Genomic DNA, 24,902 nt, shown 5'->3' on the forward strand with positions numbered 1-24,902 from the left:
GGGCGAGCCACAAGGGCGCTGGCCCCAGCTGAAAGTTGATTGGCCCTCACAGAGCTCCCTCCCCTGTCACTCACCAATGCAAAGGGTTCCATTGGCTAACGATAAGGTTGGCCCCTCCGTATAGATTAAGGTCCCTGTTATGCCCCCCAATTTAAACAATCCTAGAATTACCCCTGATTTTGTGTTCGTTTTGTTTGATTTGAGACTGAAATTTAGCTCTGTTTTGGCCTTAAAAAGTATAACACTGATTATATTTGTTGGACTGATTGTGGGTTCATTGGAGGCTAAAATCCAATATAAAATAAGGCTGGATAAGCTGGGAGTTAGGAAAGCGGGCTCCTCTCACTGATCGCAGGTCTCATCTTGATGCCGTCTGTTGCCATGTTCTCAGTGAGCTACTCTGAACGGCTGGTCTGACACCTTGACGTGTGTGGGCTACCCCAGGTTATAGCCTGGGACGATAACCCAGTCCTCGGGACCCCAGACGGTCCACGATTTTGTCCCTCCCTCCTCCCAAAACACCTAAACCAAGCAAGTGCACTGAATACCTGATACCGCAGGAGTGACGCTTGATGGAAACTACGAAGGAGGTGTATTTTAAGAGTAGGTGTTTAATGAGGCCTGTAAAGCCTTTACTGTATGACGGAGTAGAGAGTTTGTTTACAAAAATAAATCCTGCTCCTATCAGAACAGCAAATCAGAAGTGTAATGAGCTGAGAGGACACCACTGTTCATTATTGATTTCTGCAGTGAAGGTAATTTAATAAAAAGCTCCGTATAATTTGTCATTTTTGTGATTTTGTGAGTTTGTCTTTTGTCTCTACAAAAGCTGTCGTCTTCGCAGTGAAAAATAACAACCGTTCCCATCTGCTGGCTTTCGGCGTCGATGAGTTCTGCCGAGTCTGTCGAGGCTCTCGGTTTAGCGTGTGGGGGGGTTATGAATCTACACCCCCCTCCCATAGCCATGCTCTTAGTCTGGCATGTGGATTGAGAGTCCATTTTATCGCTTTAGTGACCATTGACCTCGGATGGGTATTCAAATGACCTGCAAAAACATTATCTGGGGACAATATTACATTGCGGTAGAAGCAGCTTGTCGGGTTACAGAAGCTGTAATCATCCATCCATCCATCCATCCATACATCCTTCCATCCATCCATCCATCCATTCATCCATGTTCTCACATACTCTCTGTCCAAGATCGAGATTTATTGCTGTCTTTCCACTCTGTATATCCATTAACCAATGTCAGAAGCTTAGAGTCCAGAGCTTTTATTGACATATTTGAGAAATGTCCAGTAAACAAACAAACAAACAAACAAACATGTCAGTCTACAGAAAACACCCTTCAATTGCTAGATGTTCCGTTTTGGAGTCGCTCTACCTGGTTCAATAAGTCATGGTGTACAACAGCTTCTCAACTATGGAACACCCAATCAACAAGGCCTTCTGTAATAATTTTAGTGTGGAAAAAACTGCAGATTGATGACTTCTGGCAGGCCAATATTAGCTTCGTGGGATATTAACTTGTCAGGGTGTCGTGATATTGGTTCTCATTCTGCATTCTCACATCACCACCCTTTCACTTCCCTCTGTCTGTTGTGTTGTGTCTGATATGGGCTTGACTTTATGAGAAATGAGATACTGTCTGATGTCATTAGTGTCTCCGTCAGGCTCCCAACCTCTCGCCAAATCCCCATATTGCTTGGAAAATAGCTGTGAATTCTCACCTCGCACATGGTTTCGTTGCCCTGCTGTCACACCCCTTGTGGGAGTTTCTTTTATTAAACACGTTTTTTTTTTTTTTGCACATCACGTGGAAAACGCAGGAATTTCTGTTGGAAGCAAGATGAGCCAAATAGGGAATCCCACCGGGGGGTTGTTGTGTCGCTCAGTGGGTTAGGCTATTGTGTTTGTGATCAGAAGGTTGCTGGTTTGATTCCCAGTGGTGTCACCATTGGGCCCTTAAGCATAGCCCTTAATCCCCTATCGCTCCAGAGACTGTCTGACTCTGCTCTCTCAAAATTATCTACACCATTCTGGATAAAAGCATCTGCTAAAAAACTAGAATTGCAGTAATGATGTAGTTTCTCACAGTCCTTAATGTAATCATTATTGTAAATTGTATTAATAACAATTACTAAGTTCTTTAAATATCAGTGAAAAGGCTAAATACAGTAACTGTTGAACTATTCTCTCTACATCACCTATCAACAAGCTGCATGCTGACGAGACCATAGCAGGTGGTTGCTGTGTCTCAGCAGGTTAGGCCTCTGTGCCTGTGAAGGTTGTTGATTCGAATCCCTTGCTCAGTTGAGTAGCCACATCCCACTGAGTCCCTGAATAACATCCTTAACCCCCTCCACCCCACCTCCCCCAAAAAAACATGCCCTGGGGTGCCAGATGATTGGCTGACTGTGCTCAGACCCCAAGCTTTACTCCCACCTATGTGTTTGTCATAAAAAAGGAGAGCATGATGGGATATGAGACAAACAGGAGAGCATGATGGGATATGTGACAGCTAGCGCATTCCAGTGTACCTGTTCTCATACGTGTATAAATGGCAAATAAAGGTTCAATTAATCTGTTCGTTTAATGAGAGAGTTGCTGCGTTTCTACTTCTGAACGTGCCGTGAATCTCCGCAGATCTGCTGGCCGTGCCAAAGCACCCCTATGCCGCCATGGAGAACTGGGGCCTCAGCGTGTTTGTGGAGCAGAAGGTACTGCTGGATCCCAAGGTGTCCTCCTTCTCCTACCTGATGGAGCTCACCATGGTCGTGGTCCACGAGATCTGTCACCAGGTGAGGTGTCCTCAGCGTCAGGGCTTCCACGTGGCTCCTTTGGAAGATCTATGATGTTTCACAGTAATTGTGTTTGGGGAATCGATGGAAGACAATCACATGCCATTAACTGCAAAAATGACTGCCAGTCGGGAATCTGATCCTGGTTCGGACGCTCCCATCTACGGCGTCTGGAATGCCGTAATACAGGTTAGCGCTAGTGCCTTTCAGCACCTCTCAGCCGCAGTTTTGTAACTGCGGATGCTCATTGATGATTAATCTAGGCCAGGAAGGCGCCCTCTTGAGGTTAATGAGGGGATAAGAAAGTGAAGATCAGATTTAGCTTTCATCCTGAGGAGCCCTTCCAGTGATTAGATCCACTGGAACAGCATCACACTCAAAAAGGCAGCTTCTCAACTAACTGCCTATTATCACTTTGAAATGTTTGACTACGTGCTTTGGAATTTTTAGTTAGAATAATGTAATCGTAGAAAGCTTTTTAATTTTATCTTTAATCTGGTAGGGGCAGCGGTAGTGTTTGCCACCACTTAAACCACACATTTGCGTGAGGGCCCCAAGGTTCGTTCCCCTTGTTGGTTGAAAATGTAACTACAGTAGGGGGACGGAGGGGGGCCTATAGTGTCTTTATCAATGAGGCCTCAGAAACGACAAACTGATCCCTAAAATTTCTTGTGAAATTGTATTTTAGAGAACCATGCATGTATTTTCCATAGAGAGCACATGAAAGACATTTAATCTGGTTCTGTGACACATACTTGTTGACAAGTAGATACCCACCCCCCTCCCCCATCAGATATAAAACTATGGAAGATTTGTGACTCAGAAATGTACTTAAACTGATGACTCAGTGGAAAACATCAGAGAGATCACTTTAAGAAGCTCTGTGGTTTGTTTATATTGCATGGTTAATGTTTGCATTTCATTTTTCTGATGTTTCCTGGTAGGAAACAGAACACTCGTTTGCTCACTTAAACCTACGTCAGAAAGCAGATTGGTACCGATTGCATTCAGTCTCCTGCTCTGGGATAATGAAATGATAACTGAAAGTCGTCATGGAGACGGAAGATCCCAGCAGCGGAGGCTGATTGATTACATGTGGCAGGGAAATGCAACTGGCAATTTCTCCAGCTCAAGATAACCAAATTTCTCTTCAGTTTGCATGCATTTATTACGAGTTTATCTCACGGGTAAAGTTACTCAATTTATTTATTGAATACCGCTACCCCATAAAAGCAGCTTCAAAGCAACTGTAAAGTCTGTTGATGGTTATTAGATTTATTGCTGAATGTTTGCAAATTTGTGTGAATTTAATATTTGTGCGTGGCGGGAAATTTTGTACCATTTGTGAGGATGTGAACCATGTTTGTTGCAGTGGCTGCACATCCCTTGGTAGAGATGTGCGTCTTGAACACCTGTCCATCACAGGACAGTGGAAAGCGGGAGCAGACCGGCTCTAACTCAGGAAGCACGTGCCATTGTGCTGCCCATCTGGAACGAGATGCCATTTTTAATTAGATGTGGGAGGATATTCGTTTGCTCTCTGATGTCTTGGGAACCTACCGAGATCCGACATTAATAGCTTTGTTCTGCCTCCAGTTTTTTCTCTTCCATTCTACATGTTTGGCGGAGAGGAGCGATATAGTCCCAGATTCCATGCCTGTTTGTTTCTCTAAAAGATTAAGCATCGCTACTGGAGTGTACGTGACATCTGAACGTTAATTGATGCGCTTTGTAGTAAACAAGATGTGGCTCCCTGGGCAAGTGGTAGCTAAAGGCACGTTCTTATCCTTAACTAACAGACTTGCCTATCAATGTATGGATATATATATATATGTGTGTGTGTATTGATATATATATGGATATTTGTATTTGTGATGCATGTAAACTCTACCGAACATGCTTCAAACTTATAATCAGAGAACCTTCCAGCCTGGGGAGTGTACATTCTGTGGTACTGGGCTTTCTGAGCCGGAGTCGAAAGGATGAGAAGAGGTCAGGAGAGTCATATAATGAGCTTAGTTAACGAGGTTCTAAGGAGGGTACCCTGGATATGCAGGTCCCCCTTCTTTTAATGATTATACAAAAAAATCAACACATTATACAAGCTTAAATAGTCCAAGATCATTAAAATAATGATTAGACTCCTCTGCAAAACTGACTCGATTTTAGTGCAGCAGCATGGCTGATTATAGCTAGTCATTGAACCTGGTAGCAGGTAGGTGACCACACAGGCCTGTCTGTCCTGACAGGGGAATAAAGCATGTTTCCACCATCAATCTGCTGTAGGCCTCGAAACCGGCAGCTGGCTAAGCTGAGAGGCAGAGCATCCTGGCCCAAATTCTCTTGATTGATAAGGTGATTTGTAAGGACCCATCTCTCCAGCATTTTGCAGTCCTGGCATTAACATAGTAATTCATTTGTATATATATTTAAAGGTGATGTGATTCAGAACAGTTGAGGGTTCAGTTTGATTACCATTTATCTGGTGTAGGGTCATGGTGGGGTTGCATGGGAACGGGATATCCGCCGTAATCTGCGGGAATGGGGATAGTGGGAATACAGAGGATATCCACCCTAATCTCCAGGAATGGGGATAGCTGGAATACCAAGGATATCCGCCATAATCTGCGGGAATGGGGATAGCGGGAATACTGAGGATATCCACCATAATCTCCGGTAATGGGGATAGCTGGAATACCAAGGATATCCGCCGTAATCTGCAGGAATGGGGATAGCGGGAATACTGAGGATATCCACCATAATCTCCGGTAATGGGGATAGCTGGAATACCAAGGATATCCGCCGTAATCTGCAGGAATGGGGATAGCGGTAATACAGAGGATATCTGCCGTAATCTGTGGGAATGGAGATAGCTGGAATACCAAGGATATCCGCCGTAATCTGCAGGAATGGGGATAGCGGTAATACAGAGGATATCTGCCGTAATCTGTGGGAATGGAGATAGCTGGAATACCGAGGATATCCGCTGTAATCTGCAGGAATGGGGATAGCGGGAATACTGAGGATATCCACCATAATCTCCGGTAATGGGGATAGCTGGAATACCAAGGATATCCGCCGTAATCTGCAGGAATGGGGATAGCGGTAATACAGAGGATATCTGCCGTAATCTGTGGGAATGGAGATAGCTGGAATACCAAGGATATCCGCCGTAATCTGCAGGAATGGGGATAGCGGTAATACAGAGGATATCTGCCGTAATCTGTGGGAATGGAGATAGCTGGAATACCAAGGATATCCGCCGTAATCTGCAGGAATGGGGATAGCGGGAATACTGAGGATATCCACCATAATCTCCGGTAATGGGGATAGCTGGAATACCAAGGATATCCGCCGTAATCTGCAGGAATGGGGATAGCGGTAATACAGAGGATATCTGCCGTAATCTGTGGGAATGGAGATAGCTGGAATACCGAGGATATCCGCTGTAATCTGCAGGAATGGGGATAGCGGGAATACTGAGGATATCCACCATAATCTCCGGTAATGGGGATAGCTGGAATACCAAGGATATCCGCCGTAATCTGCAGGAATGGGGATAGCGGTAATACAGAGGATATCTGCCGTAATCTGTGGGAATGGAGATAGCTGGAATACCAAGGATATCCGCCGTAATCTGCAGGAATGGGGATAGCGGGAATACTGAGGATATCCACCATAATCTCCGGTAATGGGGATAGCTGGAATACCAAGGATATCCGCCGTAATCTGCAGGAATGGGGATAGCGGTAATACAGAGGATATCTGCCGTAATCTGTGGGAATGGAGATAGCTGGAATACCGAGGACATCCGTGGTAATCTGCAAGAATGGGGATAGTGGGAATACCAAGAATATCTGCCACAATCTGCCGCAAAAAACTTTATTAGGTACACCTAGCTCGTACTGAATAGGACTGATTTTTTATTGTACACCTAGCTAGTACCAGGGAGAACCCACTTTATTAGGTATACCTAGCTAGTACCAGGTAGGACCCACTATTGCCTCCAGAACTGCTTCAAGCTTAGAGGAGTTGTAAATTCTGACTGGATGTGGAGCACCATTGCCTTACATATCCAGGGTTGAGGGTTTGAATGTGTAAGCGTGGAATCCGCACGTTCTCACCATGTCCCGCAGGTTTCCTACAAGTACTTTGGTTTCTCCTGCAGTTGGACTAACTGGTGCCTTTACTCCTTCCTAGGTCTAGGCTCCTGTAACCCTGACCGAGCTGTAAATTCTGCACATGAGGCCTTCCTGGTAGCTTTAACAGGTCTGCCTATTTTCCGCTGACCTCTATCATTAAACAGATATTTTTGGCCACAGAAATGCCACTGATTGGATGTTTTTGCTCATCACACCATTCTCTGTAAAACTGCAGTCATTGACATGAAAATCCCGGGAGGGCAGCTGGAACTACCCTGGGTGGCACCAACAGTCACGGCATCTTCAGAATCCAAAACTCAGTCAAAACGTACCTTATCTTCTTCACCTTGTCTGCATGATGCATGTATTGAGTTGCTGCCACATGATTCACTGTTTGGCGGAGCAGGTGGCTTGTGCCAACAAGCCGGTGTACCTAGTAACCTGCCCATTAAGTGTAGCATGGACCTGATTGGATACAGATATGCTTCATGGACCTGATTGGATACAGATATGCTTCCCCATCGGAGGGTCTGCGGCTGGTCTGCATGTTCACAGTCATGGAGTGTTGACTTAGGGAGAGGCTGTCCCTCTGCCCTCACAGAAGCTACGGTGATGCACCTTGTAATCCTGCGATGCCACAAAACCCAGCAAAAAAATATAATATTTGCATTTACATTTTTATTCATTTAGCAGATGCTTTTATCTAGAATCCAGCACATTTTGTTGAGAAAGCAGGGGCAGCTGGTCCCTGGATCAGGGGGAGATTAATGAAAGATCCATCTTTTGGACACCAATAAACGGGCCATTTTGTCAAATTGGTTGACCATTTTTTGTTTTTTTTTGTCAGTGCAGTTCCCAGAGATTAAACCCCATTACGCTCCAAAGGGGTCCTACTGGGTCTTCAGCCATTCAGTCAGAGTGTACCACCCCCCTCCCCCGATATCTCAGCAGCATGGGACTCTCTGACCCGCAGTCTTCTGCCTCTCTTTTCCCATCACTGCGGAGAACCGAACCTCTTACATTATTCATGTTCTTTCCATCTTGCTCAAGGGTACGACCATGCGATCACCTTAGTGGTCTGTGTCCATAGCTGCCCAGTCAGCTCACTTTACATGCTTGTCTTATTTATGGCTGTAAATGCAGATAAAGTGCAGTGTAATTACAACCACGCCTTGCAGTTTATGAAACACAGGAGTGCTGGTTCCTTTGTTAAGGAAACCTATTACAAACATTTATCAAGAACAGGGGTTACAATGGGGTGTTGATTTGACTAATAGTTGCTTTTATCCAGATGGAAAGGTTTCCTTACTCAACATTATGTCATAAAGGTGCTGTGGAGAGTTCATTAGAGGTGCACAGCTAATGCGGCAAAGTCAGACTCTGACACAAAGTCAGCCGTCAAAAGAGGAATCAGGCATGTGTGTGTGCATGTGCGTGTGTGTCTGGACGTGTCTCTCTCTCTGTGTGGGTGGGTTATGTATATATTACATTATCAGGACCGAAGGTCCCCAAAATGTGATAAAAACCTGTTATTTTGATGTTGTGGGGACCATTTTTCAGTCCCCACAAGAGGAAACTCAATTTTATAAAAATCAGTGACTGTAATAATAAAGCTAAAAATGCTGAAAGTCTTATATTTTCTTTGGTTAGGGTTGGGTAGGGATTAAGGTCGTCATTGTTGGGATTAGCATGCATACATGTACTTTACAGGTTTAGGGATCTCTCTCTATGTCTGGAAGGTTGTGGGCTTGAATCCCAAAGCTGGCTGGGTAACCTGAGGCCTGTGGCTGCATTTGCTCCAGGACTGCTGTACTGTATGTTGCTTTCGATAAAAATGTCTGCTGAATTACTGTAAACGTGTACATTCCTTCCCTACACGCTTGGTAATTTTTTTTATTAATATGGTTGTTTTTAAGCAGAAATCCGAGGTTGTTCATGGGTACAAAGGCTTAAAGTGAACACACAAAATGGCGTGCGATGTGGATGTGATGGGACCTGCTCTTGTTCCTTTGAGGAAGCACAGCGTGCTCAGTCCGCTCTGACCCACATAGCACTTGACAGCCATATCTGTATTTAGGGGACAACTGGGAACAGACTTGGGGCGTAAATGGGATAGGGTCGCTTCTTCAGATAGGATCGGAGTCGCTAAATCTCTTGCTTGCCTGTGAAGAAAATTAAGTGAGAAGCATTAAAGTTTCAAAGCTACTTCTAGCTGAAATGGGCTCAAGAACCAATTTTGGTCAATGACAGGTTGGTGCATTGGCTCACCGCTTGAATATTAGCCATATAAATCTCAGATAGCAAACACAACTAGATATATAGAGAATATTTGCTAGAAGGAGTCGATGTCCTAAATCATGTTGACTGGATGTGGAGCACCATTGCCTCACATATCCAGGGTTGAGGGTTTGAATGTGTAAGCGTGGAATCCGCACGTTCTCACCATGTCCCGCAGGTTTCCTACAAGTACTTTGGTTTCTCCTGCAGTTGGACTAACTGGTGCCTTTACTCCTTCCTAGGTCTAGGCTCCTGTAACCCTGACTGAGCTGTTAAAGGATGGATAGATGTAACATAGCATGTAGTCATTTTGAGTAGATTACTGTAGATGGTTCCTTTCAATGTGACCTTCTGAGAATCAGCTCTTCTATGTACACGCCCACACAGGCCTTTGATGTCTACAGAATGTAACCTCCACTCTACGCCTTGGTCTCTCATGCTTACGTTCTGCTTTGATGCATTTTGGGTTCTGCCGGGTGTGATAATCTCTCAGTGTTTATTTAATCATAATCTCTCCACAGTTAAAATAAAAATGATCGGAATATTACATTCAGTGGATCAGGATGATAATGCATGCACATCATCTGCTTTGTTAGACGGTGTCGATCAACACTACGTATGTCTGGAGCAACGCTAAGAAGAGCCACGAAAATGACACTTAATCATGTAGATTTGACTGCATATACAAAACAGGGGTTTAATAGGATTGCAACAGCAGCCCCTGTCAGAGAGGCACGCAAATTAAAATTCAATTAAAGATGAATAATGGCCCCTGTTTTAGCAGGTTCTGTCTCAGTGACTCATGGTTTTGGGGTTGGGAAGCCCACCTGCTTTCGGTAATACTGACAATAATAAAAACTCCAACCTGATATAGTCAACATTCATTAGTATTTATGTGTTAATTTCCCAGTTTAGGGAAAAAAATTAATGAGTTCAGTCTTTAACATAAGATGCTGATCATTGCAACCGAGCTCACACACTCAAAATAATCTGTGTCTGTAGACTTGAACGTCATCTTTGGGGAGAATTGCACATCCAGAAAGTGAGCTGTGAATGTTGGAAGTCTGATCAGTGTCGATGCTCTTGGTCACTGCTAAGTTTGTTCAAGCGGTTGATGCTTTTGCTTCTTGTCACCTGTTCGTTTGGTTAGGGGTGTGTTTTTCTCCTCTTGTGTATGTTTTCATCTTTCACCTCCTGTTTACCTGTGGGGTTCGAGAGCCAGTCTACACATCCTCGGCCGGCGATCATGTTGAATTCTTATTTTCCAGCTGACTGCAGCACTAACTACAGTATTTGTGCTGACATTAGTCTGGAGAGGATGTTGCCTTATACCTTCAGAAGATGTTTAAATGATGCACCAGACAGTCGTTTGTAACATTTTTGAGAATGGACGTAAACAGGAGCATTAATATTGCAAACTGAATTTCAATTTTCTCCTCCAAAATATCTGACAAATAAAGAAAATGAATGTGTTCATCTTTCACCATTTTATATCCAGTCCGTTGACGGGTTACAGCTGTATGGCGTTTAGTTACAGTGGGGAAAGATACTTGCTATTTGTGGTATTAGCAGAAATGTTGGTTCTCCTGGTTGACATTCTGTGTTAGCCTGCACTGCGTTAGTGTTCACTGGAGTCCAGCATGTCTTCACAGATGAATAATTAAAACATGTCGACAGAACAAGTTTTGCTGCTTACCTGATTATCGTGCCGTCGTAATGATTGAGATGTACCAAATAATGGCCACTTTTTAAGTACATTGTGATGGAGGCCGGAAGCTTTGCAGGGTCTGATATCAAGCATATTGCAAAGCAAACTGCAGTGTGTTTTGCTTAAGAGTGTCTCAGCGGAAGAGATGGTGTTGGACTTACAGAGCTCCGTGTAACAATCTATACGAATCTATATTTAACAGGTTCAGGGCAGCAGCCAGAATGGATGCCTGGTTTTTATTTGTGCCTGTGAAGTTTGTTTGCCAGCCGACGTTTATTATTGGAATTCGGACGTCTCTGGTCGGCAGTTGTACTCAAATAAGACTAAACAAGAAACTCGCCTCCCAACATGTTAAATGTCAAATGTTAGTACTGGGGAATCAGGATGTCTACATTCAAAGATATATAACTGAATGGAACTAAAACAATGTAAGGCACCCTATACAGAAATCCGAATGCAGGCTGAAGCCGACATCCAAAAGCCATTTTATCTTTCTGTGACAGGACACAGAGATGCCTGAAATGACCGTTAATTTTATTTTTTAAATAAATAGTAAATGAGGCTTTTGGAAGTGATTCCTCTTGGAATACCTGTGACATGTTGTCATGCTAGGAAATAAAACCTATTTTGGTGGGAAAAAACCCAACCATCAAATGGACTTCTTGCAGAATTTGTGGGAACTTATTCTCATTTGGTCATATTAAATTAATTTAAGAATTTCTGCTTGCAGTATCACATACATAAAAATTCTAAGTAACATATACAAGCAGTCGGTCCTGCCTCCATACTTTTTGCTTTTCAGGATATTATTTTTTGTTTTTTTTTTGTCAGTGCAGTTCCCAGAGATTAAACCCCATTACGCTCCATTGGCAAAATAGGCTTTGATGGTTTGAAGAGCAGATGGAAAATGACCCACTCAATACTTTTTCCCAAAGATTTTTCCCCAAAGGATTTTCTACTATCTTTCTAGTGAGTCAGACAGCGAACATGGAACAAAAAGGTTTTTTTGTTTTTTGTTTCAGTCCTGAGTTACAGCCTCATTAGGTTATCAGTCCTATCTGACAGGAGTCATTTCAGCAAGGCGATTTTAAGCAGGAGTTTGTGGTAAAATGAGCCATGCTGCTTTCTTCTTGTGTTTAATTCCGCGTGACTTTCTCCTCCAGTGGTTCGGGGACCTCGTGACCCCGGCCTGGTGGGAGGACGTGTGGCTGAAGGAGGGCTTCGCACACTTCTTTGAGTACATGGGAACCGACTTCCTCTTCCCGAAGTGGAACATGGTAGGTGGACGGGCTGCAGAGATAAAACACACAATGTCCAACACCTTCCATGAAGGAGGACCTCTGTTCACCTGTGAGAGGGTGGGGAGGTTCTCTGTTCTATTTTAGAAAGAAAACATGTGTTTTCAATGTTTTAACCATTGTTTTTCAATAAAAAGAGGTTTAAAAGAAATCCATAAATTGTCCACTGTACTTGAAAGCATGTGTCCTGTGATGGACTGGCATCCCGTCCTGGGTGTCCCCTGCTCTGTGCCCTGTGATGGACTGGCATCCCGTCCTGGGTGTCCCCTGCCCTGTGCCACCTGGAGCAGACCACAGAATCCTAACCAGGATAGGCAGTTGGAAGATGGATGAATGTGTGAGCCTGATATGTCAAACTATGTTTATAGTCAGGCGTAAATGAAGTTTTTGACGATTGAAATTTGGTCACCCATAACCACATGACAGAGACATTATCGATGACATGGAGATGGGACTTAGGGCCTGTGTCTGCACAATGCAGGGTTTAATAATGCAGTGTTGACAGACTGTATAAATCATGATGTTTTTGTTGATTACATTTGCATAGAAATAGCTTTGAAGATAACGAAGCTTTTTGCCCTGAGATAGAATGGATACGGTTGCCTTGGGGACTCTGGTCACACTTGGCTGCAGAGAATAACGTAGAAATTGATTGTACCCCTGCCCTTTTGACCACGTCTGATGGTGGAAAACTCTGGGACACTTCTGAAATTTGATGCCATTTGAATTATTCTGCATGTATGTTTTGCTGGACACAAGCAACATTTCTTGTCTCCTTGATCCTTAAGGTCCAGAATAACCAGGCTGAGGTCTTTTCAAACTGCTGTGACCTACTTTCTCTTATTAAATGTAAAGGAAATATGCGTATACTGCCAGGAACTAAACCAGGGGGCCCATCCTAATCAGTACAACAGCTGTGTTTAAATCAATCACTTTTATTTTGTTGTAAAGAATTCAGTCACCAGCCACTGAATATAATTCTTAAATGAATCAGCAGTTGAATCAAGTCGAAGTAGTTTTATTGTAATTTTTGATGTGTTCAACAATCAGTGATATGAAAATGTATTTCTCTTGCTCATAGTGCAGAACATAATAAATAAAGGTTTGGACAGTGTGGTAGCTGTGAGGCTGGGGATCTGTAGGTTGCTGGTTCAAATCCCGTGAATGCCTGGAATGTTTTCTACTCCACTGGGCCCTTGAGCAAGGCCCTTAACCTGCAATAGCTTTGTCCTGGGTATGATGTTAATCCACATCCAGCCCTATAAGGACGTCCTTCTACTTACAGGGAAATTTTTGGGGGTTGGTGGGGATTGACACTCTAGCCGCTGGAAAAAAACTTACACTGGTCCATTTGGAGTAGTGTGGTGCTGAGGTATCACCTGCCGCATGGCTGCACTCAGGCTCTCATCCCTGAGGTGGTTTGTCATGTGGTGTGTGCGGCAACGCACTGTATCAGTGCATGCTCCTTACACACTGTATCAGTGCATGCTCCTTACACACTGTATCAGTGCATGCTCCTTACACACTGTATCAGTGCATGCTCCTTACACACTGTATCAGTGCATGCTCCTTACACACTGTATCAGTGCATGCTCCTTACACACTGTATCAGTGCATGCTCCTTACACACTGTATCATGCACTGCTCCTTACACACTGTATCAGTGCACTGCTCCTTACACACTGTATCAGTGCACTGCTCCTTACCCACTGTATCAGTGCATGCTCCTTACTCACTGTATCAGTGCACTGCTCCTTACACACTGTATCAGTGCATGCTCCTTACACACTGTATCAGTGCATGCTCCTTACTCACTGTATCAGTGCACTGCTCCTTACACACTGTATCAGTGCATGCTCCTTACACACTGTATCAGTGCATGCTCCTTACACACTGTATCAGTGCATGCTCCTTACCTCTCTCTCTCTTCAGCACTGGAAGTCGGGGTTCAGCTGTGACCAACACTGACCCCCCGGAGCCGCTGCAGTGCTTCAAAATTTCATACAAGTCTTTGTAGGTCAGGTATCTTAACAATGTTGCTGTTTAGACTGGCAAATTCCCATGCACACACATGGTCGCGGCAGCTGAACAATGAAAGTGCTCTCCCTCTGAGACTGGCTGTGTGGAATCACGCTGGGGGGCTTCCTGCCAGGAAGGGGAACGCCAAGCCAGGCTCAGAGACCCCGGGAACAGTGAAGTTTTCATATGCAGGAGTCTCCAAAGGCCCCTTTACTGAAACAACACAGTGCATTCTGGGTAGAAAAGGGTGGCATTAATCACGTAAACAGATTAATGCGCCTTGCCTGTCCCTCCGCTCTGGGGCTGCGGGAACGCTGGCATCTCGCCTCTGCTGTTCCTACTACATGTAATCTGGGTGATGTATGTAGTTCTGAGGACCGGGTCCTTAGGAAAGATGCCAGTGGCTGGTCCCACAAAAGCAGTGTCTGTCAGAAGGCACTGGCATTGTGTGAGGGTTCAGCCTGAACAAAGAGGGGAAGAGATCTCACGGTCAAGAGAACAAACACCAGCAACACCCCGCTGGGTAATAACAGCATAATAAATTACTCATCATGTCAATGAATGAAGTTAAGCTTTGATTAGAAAACAGCACCATGTCCGATATTGTGAGTTGATGGAGGCAATTTATTAGGCAAGCAGCTGAGTCAGTAGAAGCAGCACCTTTGGTAGGGTGGTACCCAGGCTGCCCGCGGTCCAGTGCATCCATTCTTCATTCTGTTCATCCAGGTCAGAGCAGACCGTGAACATTACAGACCATGAACATTAGACCATGAACTTCTACTGAAGTTCTGCCGGTACTTTCTGTCTCCCATCAGGGCTAAATGTGTGAGTTTGTTTCTGCGACAGATTTTGTGCCTGAGAATCTGGGCTCTTTTTGTGTAGCTAAACGTCTTTGCGGAGCAGCTCGGTAAGCTGGGAAGAAGGAAGACAGATTTGCATCAAGATGTGGTGGATTTTTAATATTTTTTTTGGATGAGGTCCATGACTGGTGGAATTTTCTCACTGTTTTTAATAAATTCGGGGAGAACGAGAACAACAAACAGCTCGTCCGCTCGTCCTGGTTCCCCGTGGGAGGTGTTTCCTGTTCTCGCCCCCTGTTGACAGAACAGGGAAGCGCAGGCATCCTGGCCATACAGACGAACAGCAAACTGGCCGCTTTTTTTCTGGTGTACTTCATTGGCTGAGCACGTCGTTTGTCACTGATGGGTGCATTTATGGCTGAGTAATGTCCCCGATGAGACGCTACGAAATGACAAGCAGGTGTTACTGGGCATTAGTGCGCCCTGTGTTCTACATAAGTAGCCATCTTTAGTGGTACTGCTGCAAAGGCAATTTAGAGACGGGTCAACGGTGGGTTTGAGCGTGAGGCTCATGGTGGGTATACCGCTCGCAGAGCCCCAACAAGGAGTCGGGTTTGCATGGATCTTTTTTCATGGTGATTGATCACCAGCCTGAAATCTGCAGGCAACTCGGGTAGAGAAACTCGGCTCATCCTGACTGGACTCATTACCTTATTATGGTTAAATATGGGCAGCTGCGTGGAAATGGGAGGACAGGGCAGTTTGATATATTCTCTAATTCCAGAGAGTCATGGTCCTTTGGCTCTGTGCTATTTGAGCACGTCGTCCTTCACCATCAGGCCACCTGTGTATGTATCTGATACCGTTCAAGCAGAAGATCACACTGTATCTGCTCACAGAAATGGTCTTTTGCCTTTGTTTACAGTGCGAAAGCTATGGGACACTCTGCCTGGCTTTTGTGGTGATTTAACGCCGGATTCCCGTGCCTTTGCACCTTCTCCGTTTTCAGGAGAAGCAGCGCTTCCTGACGGACGTCCTGCATGAAGTGATGCTGCTGGACGGCCTGGCCAGCTCTCACCCCATCTCGCAGGAGGTCTACCAGGCTGCAGACATCGACAGGGTCTTCGACTGGATCGCGTACAAGAAGGCCAGTGATGACCCCCCATCCTTTCTGCTGGCCTCTGCATGTCCTGGGTTCTGGTGTGAATGGGGGGGTGGCGAGGTCTGTTAATCCAAAAGCTGTCAGTGTGGTTGGGACAGAGGGATTCTCGATAAATCGGAATGAGAAGTGAATTTAACAGATATTAATAATCGCCTTGGAGGAGTGATTACACAGCCAAAAACGTATCTCAGCAAATGCAGAATTGCTGTAATTGCCGTTGTCACAAGATTAATGCTTTTTTATTAACTTCTGCAAGGTGGTCACTGCACAGCCAAAAATGTCCCAGAAGTTTCGGAATTATACCGAATTGGCCCGACCGGCAGTATCCTTGACAGAGAACAGAATTGCTGTGCACATTGGCAGTACCGTTTCAGAGGTGGGCCAATAATGCTGGTTACTCTTAGCAGGGCCTGAAGCTCATGTCTGGCCGGCCATTATTTATGTTACACCCTGCGATCTCCATGACGATCTCCATGACGATCTCCATGACCAGGGATAGTTAGAGCTTCTGAAGCTCCCTCCCCATGGCGACTCATCCACATGCCCGTCTTATTCTAGCAAAAGCCTTGCTGCTTCCCATTGGTCGTCTAACCTGTCAATCTGTGGTGGGCGTTGCCCACGTCAATGGTACGTCACCATAGATTGGCTTGTCAGGATCCACCCAGGTTGGGGATCAGTGCGGGCAGAGACAACAGGCAAGGTGAGGTGAGATATTAGGGAAACATGTCACTGGTCCGTGGTTTTGTTCAGTTTTGTATTGTTATTGAGTCTGGAAAGTTCTCTCCAGGTTTCAGCCTGCTGGTTTGTTTGTCTTCTATGGGGGGGTGGGTGTGTTAACAAATTGTATGATTCAGAACTGTTCCGCTGGTGCTGCACATTGTATCGGTGGATGTCTGGCCCAAACGGCACAGATTGGCGGACATCCTTCTGAGCAAAGCTGCAGCGGGGCGCAGCCCCCTCCTAACGGGTCTCCCTCTCTGTCTCCCAGGGGGCTGCCCTGATCCGCATGCTGGCCAATGTGCTGGGCCAGCCCGTCTTCCAGAGGGCACTGAATGTAGGTAAAAAGCGCGCACTGCTGCCATGGCAGTGATGTCCCAGTGCTTACAGTGTGCGGGTGGCTGAGCGCGCACTGCTGCCATGGCAGTGATGTCCCAGTGCTTACAGTGTGCGGGTGGCTGAGCGCGCGCTGCTGCCATGGCAGTGATGTCCCAGTGCTTACAGTGTGCGGGTGGCTGAGCTCGCGCTGCTGCTGCCATGGCAGTGATGTCCCAGTGCTTACAGTGTGCGGGTGGCTGAGCGCGCGCTGCTGCCATGGCAGTGATGTCCCAGTGCTTACAGTGTGCGGGTGGCTGAGCGCGCGCTGCTGCCATGGCAGTGATGTCCCAGTGCTTACAGTGTGCGGGTGGCTGAGCGCGCGCTGCTGCCATGGCAGTGATGTCCCAGTGCTTACAGTGTGCGGGTGGCTGAGCTCGCGCTGCTGCTGCCATGGCAGTGATGTCCCAGTGCTTACAGTGTGCGGGTGGCTGAGCGCGCGCTGCTGCCATGGCAGTGATGTCCCAGTGCTTACAGTGTGCGGGTGGCTGAGCTCGCGCTGCTGCTGCCATGGCAGTGATATTCCAGTGCTTACAGTGTGCGGGTGGCTGAGCATGAGCATCCGGCTTCACCGATGAGTGAGACTGTGGCTGTTCCCTCCGCCAGGTTTATCCTCACACAGGGTAACCATGGAATGTCTCGTTAAGGGTCAAATCAAGCACAAGTGTTCAGACGGCGAGTGGCTCCGTCCGACTGGTCACACATTCAAAGAAGAAATGCAACAGAAAAAACATCCAATAGAAGCCTGAATGATTCTGACCTAAATTATCTTTCTGGGACACTGTTTGGAAATTTAAGAGCACGTTTTACATTCTACAGCAAGCCGCGTTTATACATAGAAATAAATGGCGCAGGACTGAAACGTATCATAATTTTTCAGCTAATGCATTACCACTGGATTTTAATACCCCGGTAAACCCAATATTCAGTGGTCTTCTCAATTACAAAGATGTGTATTTAACCCTGAAAAAACATGCTAGGTTTGGATTTTTTCTCCCTGTTGAATGAACACGGATACAAGGCCAGTCTATTCATTTATGCAAATTTACATTTTATCTGTCAGCCTGACCTGCTGGTTCTAGTGCTTCATGCTCTGACACTGTTGCACAGGATGGGTACAGACCCCCCAGCCCCCCACCCCCGAGGAGGTATGGGCATTTTGTATACTCGTGCATCCATGTCGACGGCCGGAGTGGTGCACTTAGCACATTTAACAAAGACCTGACATTTTCAGCAGAAGCTCTAGGGGACCAGGATGCCTCCTCAGATCACAGCTGAGATACCCACCCCTTTGTCTTTGCCTATTCAGGCAGAAGTAGGCTCACTGTCACATCAATAAATATTCCACTCTTTTACATTTCATGCCTATAAATAAGGTACTTGGTCACACAGGTACATTTAACAAGCCTCTACAAACACTTGTTAGAAGCACAACATTCAAGTCTAATCCTGAGGTTGTACGGTCAGTTTGACCCTCTCACTATACAAGAATGACGTCCTGCTCCAAATCTGTGCTCTTACGGTTTTAGATACCTCCTTAACAGTGAGTCTGAAAGTTTTTAGCTCAGCTGAAGAATAATTTATTGGCCAAATGATGGGTTATGTTGTTGCACTCTTCATAGCTTGTCTTTGAACAAGTGTGGTAGCTTTTGCTTGTTTTTTGCAGGGACAGAAGACTCATACTGAGAGGTCAACACTGTATTTGTAATATTCATGCGTCGCGCTTGTACTATATTTCTAAAAATGCACCTGCACTTAGGAATGTACATCGAGGTTCGGGATGATTCATATGGGCTGCAGTGAATGATTAATCCAGCCAGGTGCCAGCAGGGGGCAGTGTGACCACAGGGGGCCGTGTGACCGTAGGGGGCCGTGTGACCGTAGGGGGCAGTGTGACCACCTCCAGTGCACAGATCCCCCCTGGTGCAAAAACAAATGCTTATATGCATGCCGGGCTCTCCACAGGGCTGCGTCCTGGCTGTGCCCCCTGGGTCAGCGCCCCCGTCAGTGTTTATGGCTTCCTCGCACATAGACGTGCCCCCCCACCCAGAGGCAGGCGTGCTCCTCACACGACGCCTCCAGATTTTAAGGAGGATCACATTGTCGCTAAGCACCACGCGGCCCTCCCCTGCCTGGATGCCCCACAACAACCACAAATGAACGGTCACATCTCAGCGCCCTCGGTTCGGGGTGGGGGGGGGAGAACAATCAGAGCTTGTCTAAGTCCATGTGGAGCTTTAGGCGCAGCCTGCAATTCCCACCCTCAGGTCATAATAGCCAGGTGTTGTTCTTGCCCCACCCGATATATCAAGAATACATCGGGTGCATCCTTGCAAAAGGAGACCAATCAAGTTCGTTCTTGGAAGGCAAAATAGCCAGACCATTCTTGCCAAGACCACAAGTACGATCTTTGCATTTTTGGTATTGAGAGACGCCCCGTGTGGCCACTCTGAAGATGGCGCCCTAGACATTTACACCTCTTTGGCTCACATTCCAACCTTCGCCGCTGATTGATTTATGTGTAACACCTCCCTGTTTGTAGCTCTTGTGAATAAATACCCTGCTGCTGTGGGTAAACAGCCCCCATCTGGGCGAGAGAGGACAGTGAGCCCGTTTGAAGCAGGTCTGGATTAACGAATTAAAGAAATAATCAGAATTAAGCGTCGCATCTGAACGAGGTTTTATGCAGCGTCGCTATAGACAGGAGAGAGATTTCTATAGAAATATGAGAGATATATGCACTGTACAGCCTTTGCCCAAAGAGTGAATGAGCTTTAGAGTTTAAAATAATACATTCAAAGAGAGATTGCCCTGCTTTAGAGTTATTTTAATTATATTTTCCCATTTAACTCCATAGACAGCTGTGAAGTCTATTGACCTTGCAGTTATTTCCCCATTAAGCTGGGTTTCTATGCGTTATCAGTCAGGGTGATATGAGTAGCGCAGCCCATGCTGCTAATTGCCGAGGCTAAAATAGCAGAAGGCTAAGATAGCTCATGTTTATGAATATGCGTGTGATAAATGCAGTGGCCTCCTCCCACCTGCCTGCACTGCACGGACCGGCACTCCTTCTTCAGTGCGGACTGTGAACCTGGCACCCCTGCACTGTGATCTGACCGAACAGCATCCCCAGAGCCCGAGCCTGAGCCTTAAACTCCTCAGAATTAATAACACGGTGCTTTCTCTGACTTTCCAGCCTGCTGTCTTAGGCAGAATAGCTAAACACTGTCAGGTCTCATTACGTGGAGTCAGTGGACAGAGACGGAAAAACAGATTAGCTGTAATCTGTCTGTAAATATGGAGATGGTGTGGATGTTCTCCTTCGAGCAAAATGTCTAAATAGCCCCCGCGTTTCTTTGGTAAGTCATTTAGAACTGCAGATTGCTTACAGCTCCTTGTAAATCAGTTTGGAAACAACCTTGGTAATACACAGACAAAAAATATGAATTATTTATATGGAAGCAGACTGTAGTATATTGCAGAAGTATTATATTAATGTGTAAATTATGAAGTCACTCTGCCTGGATTCATGTTCATCTGAAGAAAATCACAGAGAGACAGAGGAGAAATATGTATTTTTATTCTTCCACTGCATTTTGAATGAATTTGCTCTGTGACTTGATCCCTGGGTTTATTGGGAAGACGATGAGCTGACTGTAACGTGGAATGGAACAAGACAATAAGCACAAGGGGTGGGGCCATGCATGCATGGATGGATGATTCTTATTTTTAAAATCAGAATAAGTCTATGATGTTCCACAGGTCTGTAAGGAAATTAACCTGCCTGAATGGTATTGCAAGAAAGCTTCTATTCTGATCTTAAGCATTGTAGTGTGTTACTTTGATCTGTAAATTCATACTACTTTGCACCGAGGGTGTCATTAGTTGTAATGTGAACACAGTTTAAAAGGAGTGGAATTGGAGCGACACTCACACTCCCAGAATCCTTGGGCTCTAAGTGTCACCGGAACATTACAGGGCACATTTCTGATCCCATCTGCTTAAAACTGATCTTATGTGGACCTGATAATTCATAAATGATATCACAAGTTAAAATATTTATTTTCCTAATTTAATTTCAGGATTGCATTTGGAAGATGTCCTCACAGTGATTCCTTACATAGGGAGACACTGACACCATACAACACGGTCATTAATTACGCATTAAAACATACAAGCTGTGAGTCGCTGAATATCTATATTATTTCAATATGTGTAGCCTGTTTAGATGCACAAAGCGGAATATTGGGCCCATTCCATGCAGCAGCGTTCAGGCTAGAAAAGGGCGTCAGAGCTCCAGTCATGGAAATATGGAGGGCAGCAGGTTCTCCCGGGATCTGAGCAAGAACAAGCCAGGCTGCTGGCATCTTCTGCTGCCCGTCTGGTCCTCATCTAGGTCCCGCCTCCTCTGCCCGCGTCTTGCCGTTCCAGTGCTCTCAGGCTGTAGGCTGATCGTCTTGGAGTCAGACACCACATGTGCAGGCATCGGACTCGGCAGCGGAAACCGAGACCAAAAGGCAAACTTCCCAATCCAAACAATCCGTGCAAATGATCTTAACTTCAGTGTCAGTTTCACAGTGGCACGGCTAACATATCTATTGCCAGAATTTGCGTTGTTTTTCCGTGGTTAAATACAGTTGACCAATTGGTAGCACAGCCAATGAAACAACCATGTTTCGATGGGGGGGGCTTGTTTCGACGGGGGGCTTGTCGATGCTGTTAGTAGTTGCTTATTAATATGAACCAACTGTTTCCAATAGCATCGCTTCTTGCATACAGTTTAAATCATGCTGCCTCAGGTATAATGTAGGTCACTTAAAAAAATAACATCATACCAGTAAGTGAGGTGAGGTGATCTGCTCTTAGAGGGATTTCTTCCATAATCAGTGAACATAATTGCAGGGGGACGTGAGAAGATGATATGCCTACATTTCAGAAGTTATCAGCGTGTTTGGAGGGATGCGTTCTGAGTTTTGGATTAAGGGAGTAGAAGTGGCATGTAGGAACTCATTAATACCAATGAGGATGGTGCCTGCCGACCCTGACAGCGATCCTATACCGGGAATATCTGCGCTGCTGACAGTGTTCCAGCTAATCGTTTACTGGAAACTACTGGTTTCTCAGTTGGTTTTCACGGTTCGAGTTTCTCATACACTTTTTGGAGGGAAGTATGTACTGACAAGAATTTTCACGCTCGTATTCAAAGTGGCTCAGCACAGTAGAACTCGGAACACTTTATCGCCAGTATGTGCAAACATACCAGAATTGGCTGAGGTTTGCTGCCAAACGCCACTGACTTGGACGTGTAATTCAAGGAGTATTTTTTTGTAACACTGTGTTAACCCTTCACTTGCATCTTATGTATAATTTATCATTCGTTTGTGTGTATTTGCACAGACGAGTATTTAAGAGTATTATTAAATATGAAGTGCGTGTTTTAATTAGTCTCCCTTGGTTTCAGGACTATTTGAGGACCCACATGTATGGGAACGCTGGGCGAGATGACCTGTGGAACAAGTTCTCTGAGGTAAGTCTGCATCTCTGTGATGAGCCAAGACGCAGACTGTCACTGCTGGTGTCTGTGAGGATACTGATGTGGTTTTAATGTGGGTGTTTAAGGAGATGGGCGGCATCGAGGACCTGCCGGCTGCAGCACCCTCTTCCGAAACAAATGTCTGTTTTATAGAACTTATTTTTCTTGCATGGTTGATCCCAATGGAAGGAGGAGTGAATAGATGGGATAGAGATGGGCTGCATCTGGGAAATTAATTAATTAATGACAAATGGGAAATGGCTGGCAGTGTCGTGGCAGCTCACGATCATCCCACTGACGTTGCAATTCGCAGCTGCATTCTTCTTATCAGCAGCTGATCGAACTGTGAAGTATTTGTTAATTTCTGAGTGATTGGTGTAGCCTAAGTGTCAGGAACTAACTGTGCTGTCCGGACAAACAACACGCAAATAGGCTCGGACCGTGTGCCCTTCTTCTGAGCCGCTTCCACAGCCCTGTCTTCACTGCGTACTCGTAGCCGGAATGGTCTCTGCAGGCTATTGCCTGCATAATGAAAAATGAAAGGGAAAAAAATGAAACGAAGCCACATTTGGCATTTGTACAAGAACAGGTACCTTGAAATGTGTTTTTTCACATATCATGCCCTCCTGCTCACCCATCATGCTCTCCTTATGGAGGTGAAAGAGGAGCTTGGGGTCTGAGCACAGGGTCAGGCTTTTATCCAGCACCCCTAGGCCATTTTTAAGGGCGTAAAGGCCTTGCTCAAGGTCCCGTCGGAGATGTGGCTCCTCTCCTGATCACAGGCCTAACGTGCAGAGCCACACACCGCCCCCCCCACATGAAGGGTAGACTGTGCTCCTCCGCTCCTCCTCTGCTGATGTGAGTCCTGTGCTCCTGGCCAGACGCTGCTGCAGGATTCTAGAATGTGCCGACGTGTAGAGGAGGTGTTACCGCTCCGAGGGTGGAAGCATGTAAGCATAAAGAATCACGTCTTGTACCGGAGAGCCATCCCAGTCCTGCCATCCCAGTCCTGCCTGGGAGTAACCAGTAAAGACAAGGAATGCCCAGTAAAACCACATGACGCACAGAGTGGAAATGGATTTGCAAAACCAGTAGGGGGAATTGAAACTGGAATTTCGACATGGTGAAAACACACGTATGAAAAACAAGTCGCTATAAGGTTGAGGATGGGAATAACACCCCCACACCTCCCAGCCTATGGGAAAAATGTGTATAATTATAGAAGCCAACACTTTGAGTTCATGCCTACCTGTGTGAAGGGGTTCAAATCACATGTGCAGCCCCAGAATGAGTGTGAGCATGAATAAAATGTAAATTGTATCCAGCAGCAATAACACTCTCAGACAGATGAAGCAGCCAGCACTCGACATCATTAGCTCTGCTTAACTGCCATGGCAGTTGTTTCTCTCTGCTCAGATTAACACGACCAGCCTGGGTTATAATTGATTGTGTCCCCCCGTTAGAAGAGTCATGAGAAAGAAAACACTCTGGCTTTCTCATATCGTTAGGAGACTGTGAGTGAGTCAGACTCTACCAGGCTGCTTGCTGGAGATGCCTTTCCAAGCATACAGATCACATGAGTCATGGTCGATGTTGCATTTACGTTGATTCATCTGGGTTGTCATCCCATTACATGCCCCACGTGATTCTTCACCGTTCATTTTTTTAGGGGTCTTCAGCGGCACTCTGTGTCTCAGAGGGTTCGGACGCTGTGCCTGTGATCAGAAGGTTGCTGGTTTAAACCCCAGGGTTGGCAGAGTGACGTCACTGTTGGCCCCCTGATCGAGGCCATTAACCCAATTGCTGACTGGTCCTGCTTTCTCAAAAAGATTCTCTGTCATTTTGGATTAAAGCCTTTGCTAAATAAATAAAATGTAAATGTGTTTTTTTGAGAATTAAGGTAGAAATATACTCCTTTTATCAATGCATGACTTCTGGCTCTCATGCTCTTGGATGAAAGTTCCTTTAACAGTTTTATAACAACCTGAAAAACCTGCTCAGTAGGAAATGACTTTTTACAGGCAGTAAACTCAGGCAGTGGCTCTGGTCGTGTTCCCCGGGAGTCAGCCT

At 45.6% G+C, this 24,902-nt stretch overlaps 1 protein-coding gene across 2 annotated transcripts in view; it reads left to right on the forward strand.

Moving 5' to 3' along the window:
• Positions 1–24,902, forward strand: part of LOC111858635 (thyrotropin-releasing hormone-degrading ectoenzyme-like) — a 65,298-nt gene that overhangs the window by 21,441 nt on the left and 18,955 nt on the right. The window contains exons 4-8 of one of the 2 annotated variants that reach the window (XM_023840563.2): positions 2,647–2,801; positions 12,092–12,205; positions 16,055–16,192; positions 17,196–17,261; positions 22,761–22,826. In XM_023840563.2, coding sequence (XP_023696331.1) covers positions 2,647–2,801; positions 12,092–12,205; positions 16,055–16,192; positions 17,196–17,261; positions 22,761–22,826 — 539 coding nt within the window. The remainder of the gene's footprint in view (positions 1–2,646; positions 2,802–12,091; positions 12,206–16,054; positions 16,193–17,195; positions 17,262–22,760; positions 22,827–24,902) is intronic. The other variant, XM_023840564.2, reaches the window with a different exon arrangement.

The sequence above is a fragment of the Paramormyrops kingsleyae genome, chromosome 3, assembly GCF_048594095.1.
Source record: "Paramormyrops kingsleyae isolate MSU_618 chromosome 3, PKINGS_0.4, whole genome shotgun sequence".
Classification (NCBI taxonomy): Eukaryota; Metazoa; Chordata; class Actinopteri; order Osteoglossiformes; family Mormyridae; genus Paramormyrops; species Paramormyrops kingsleyae.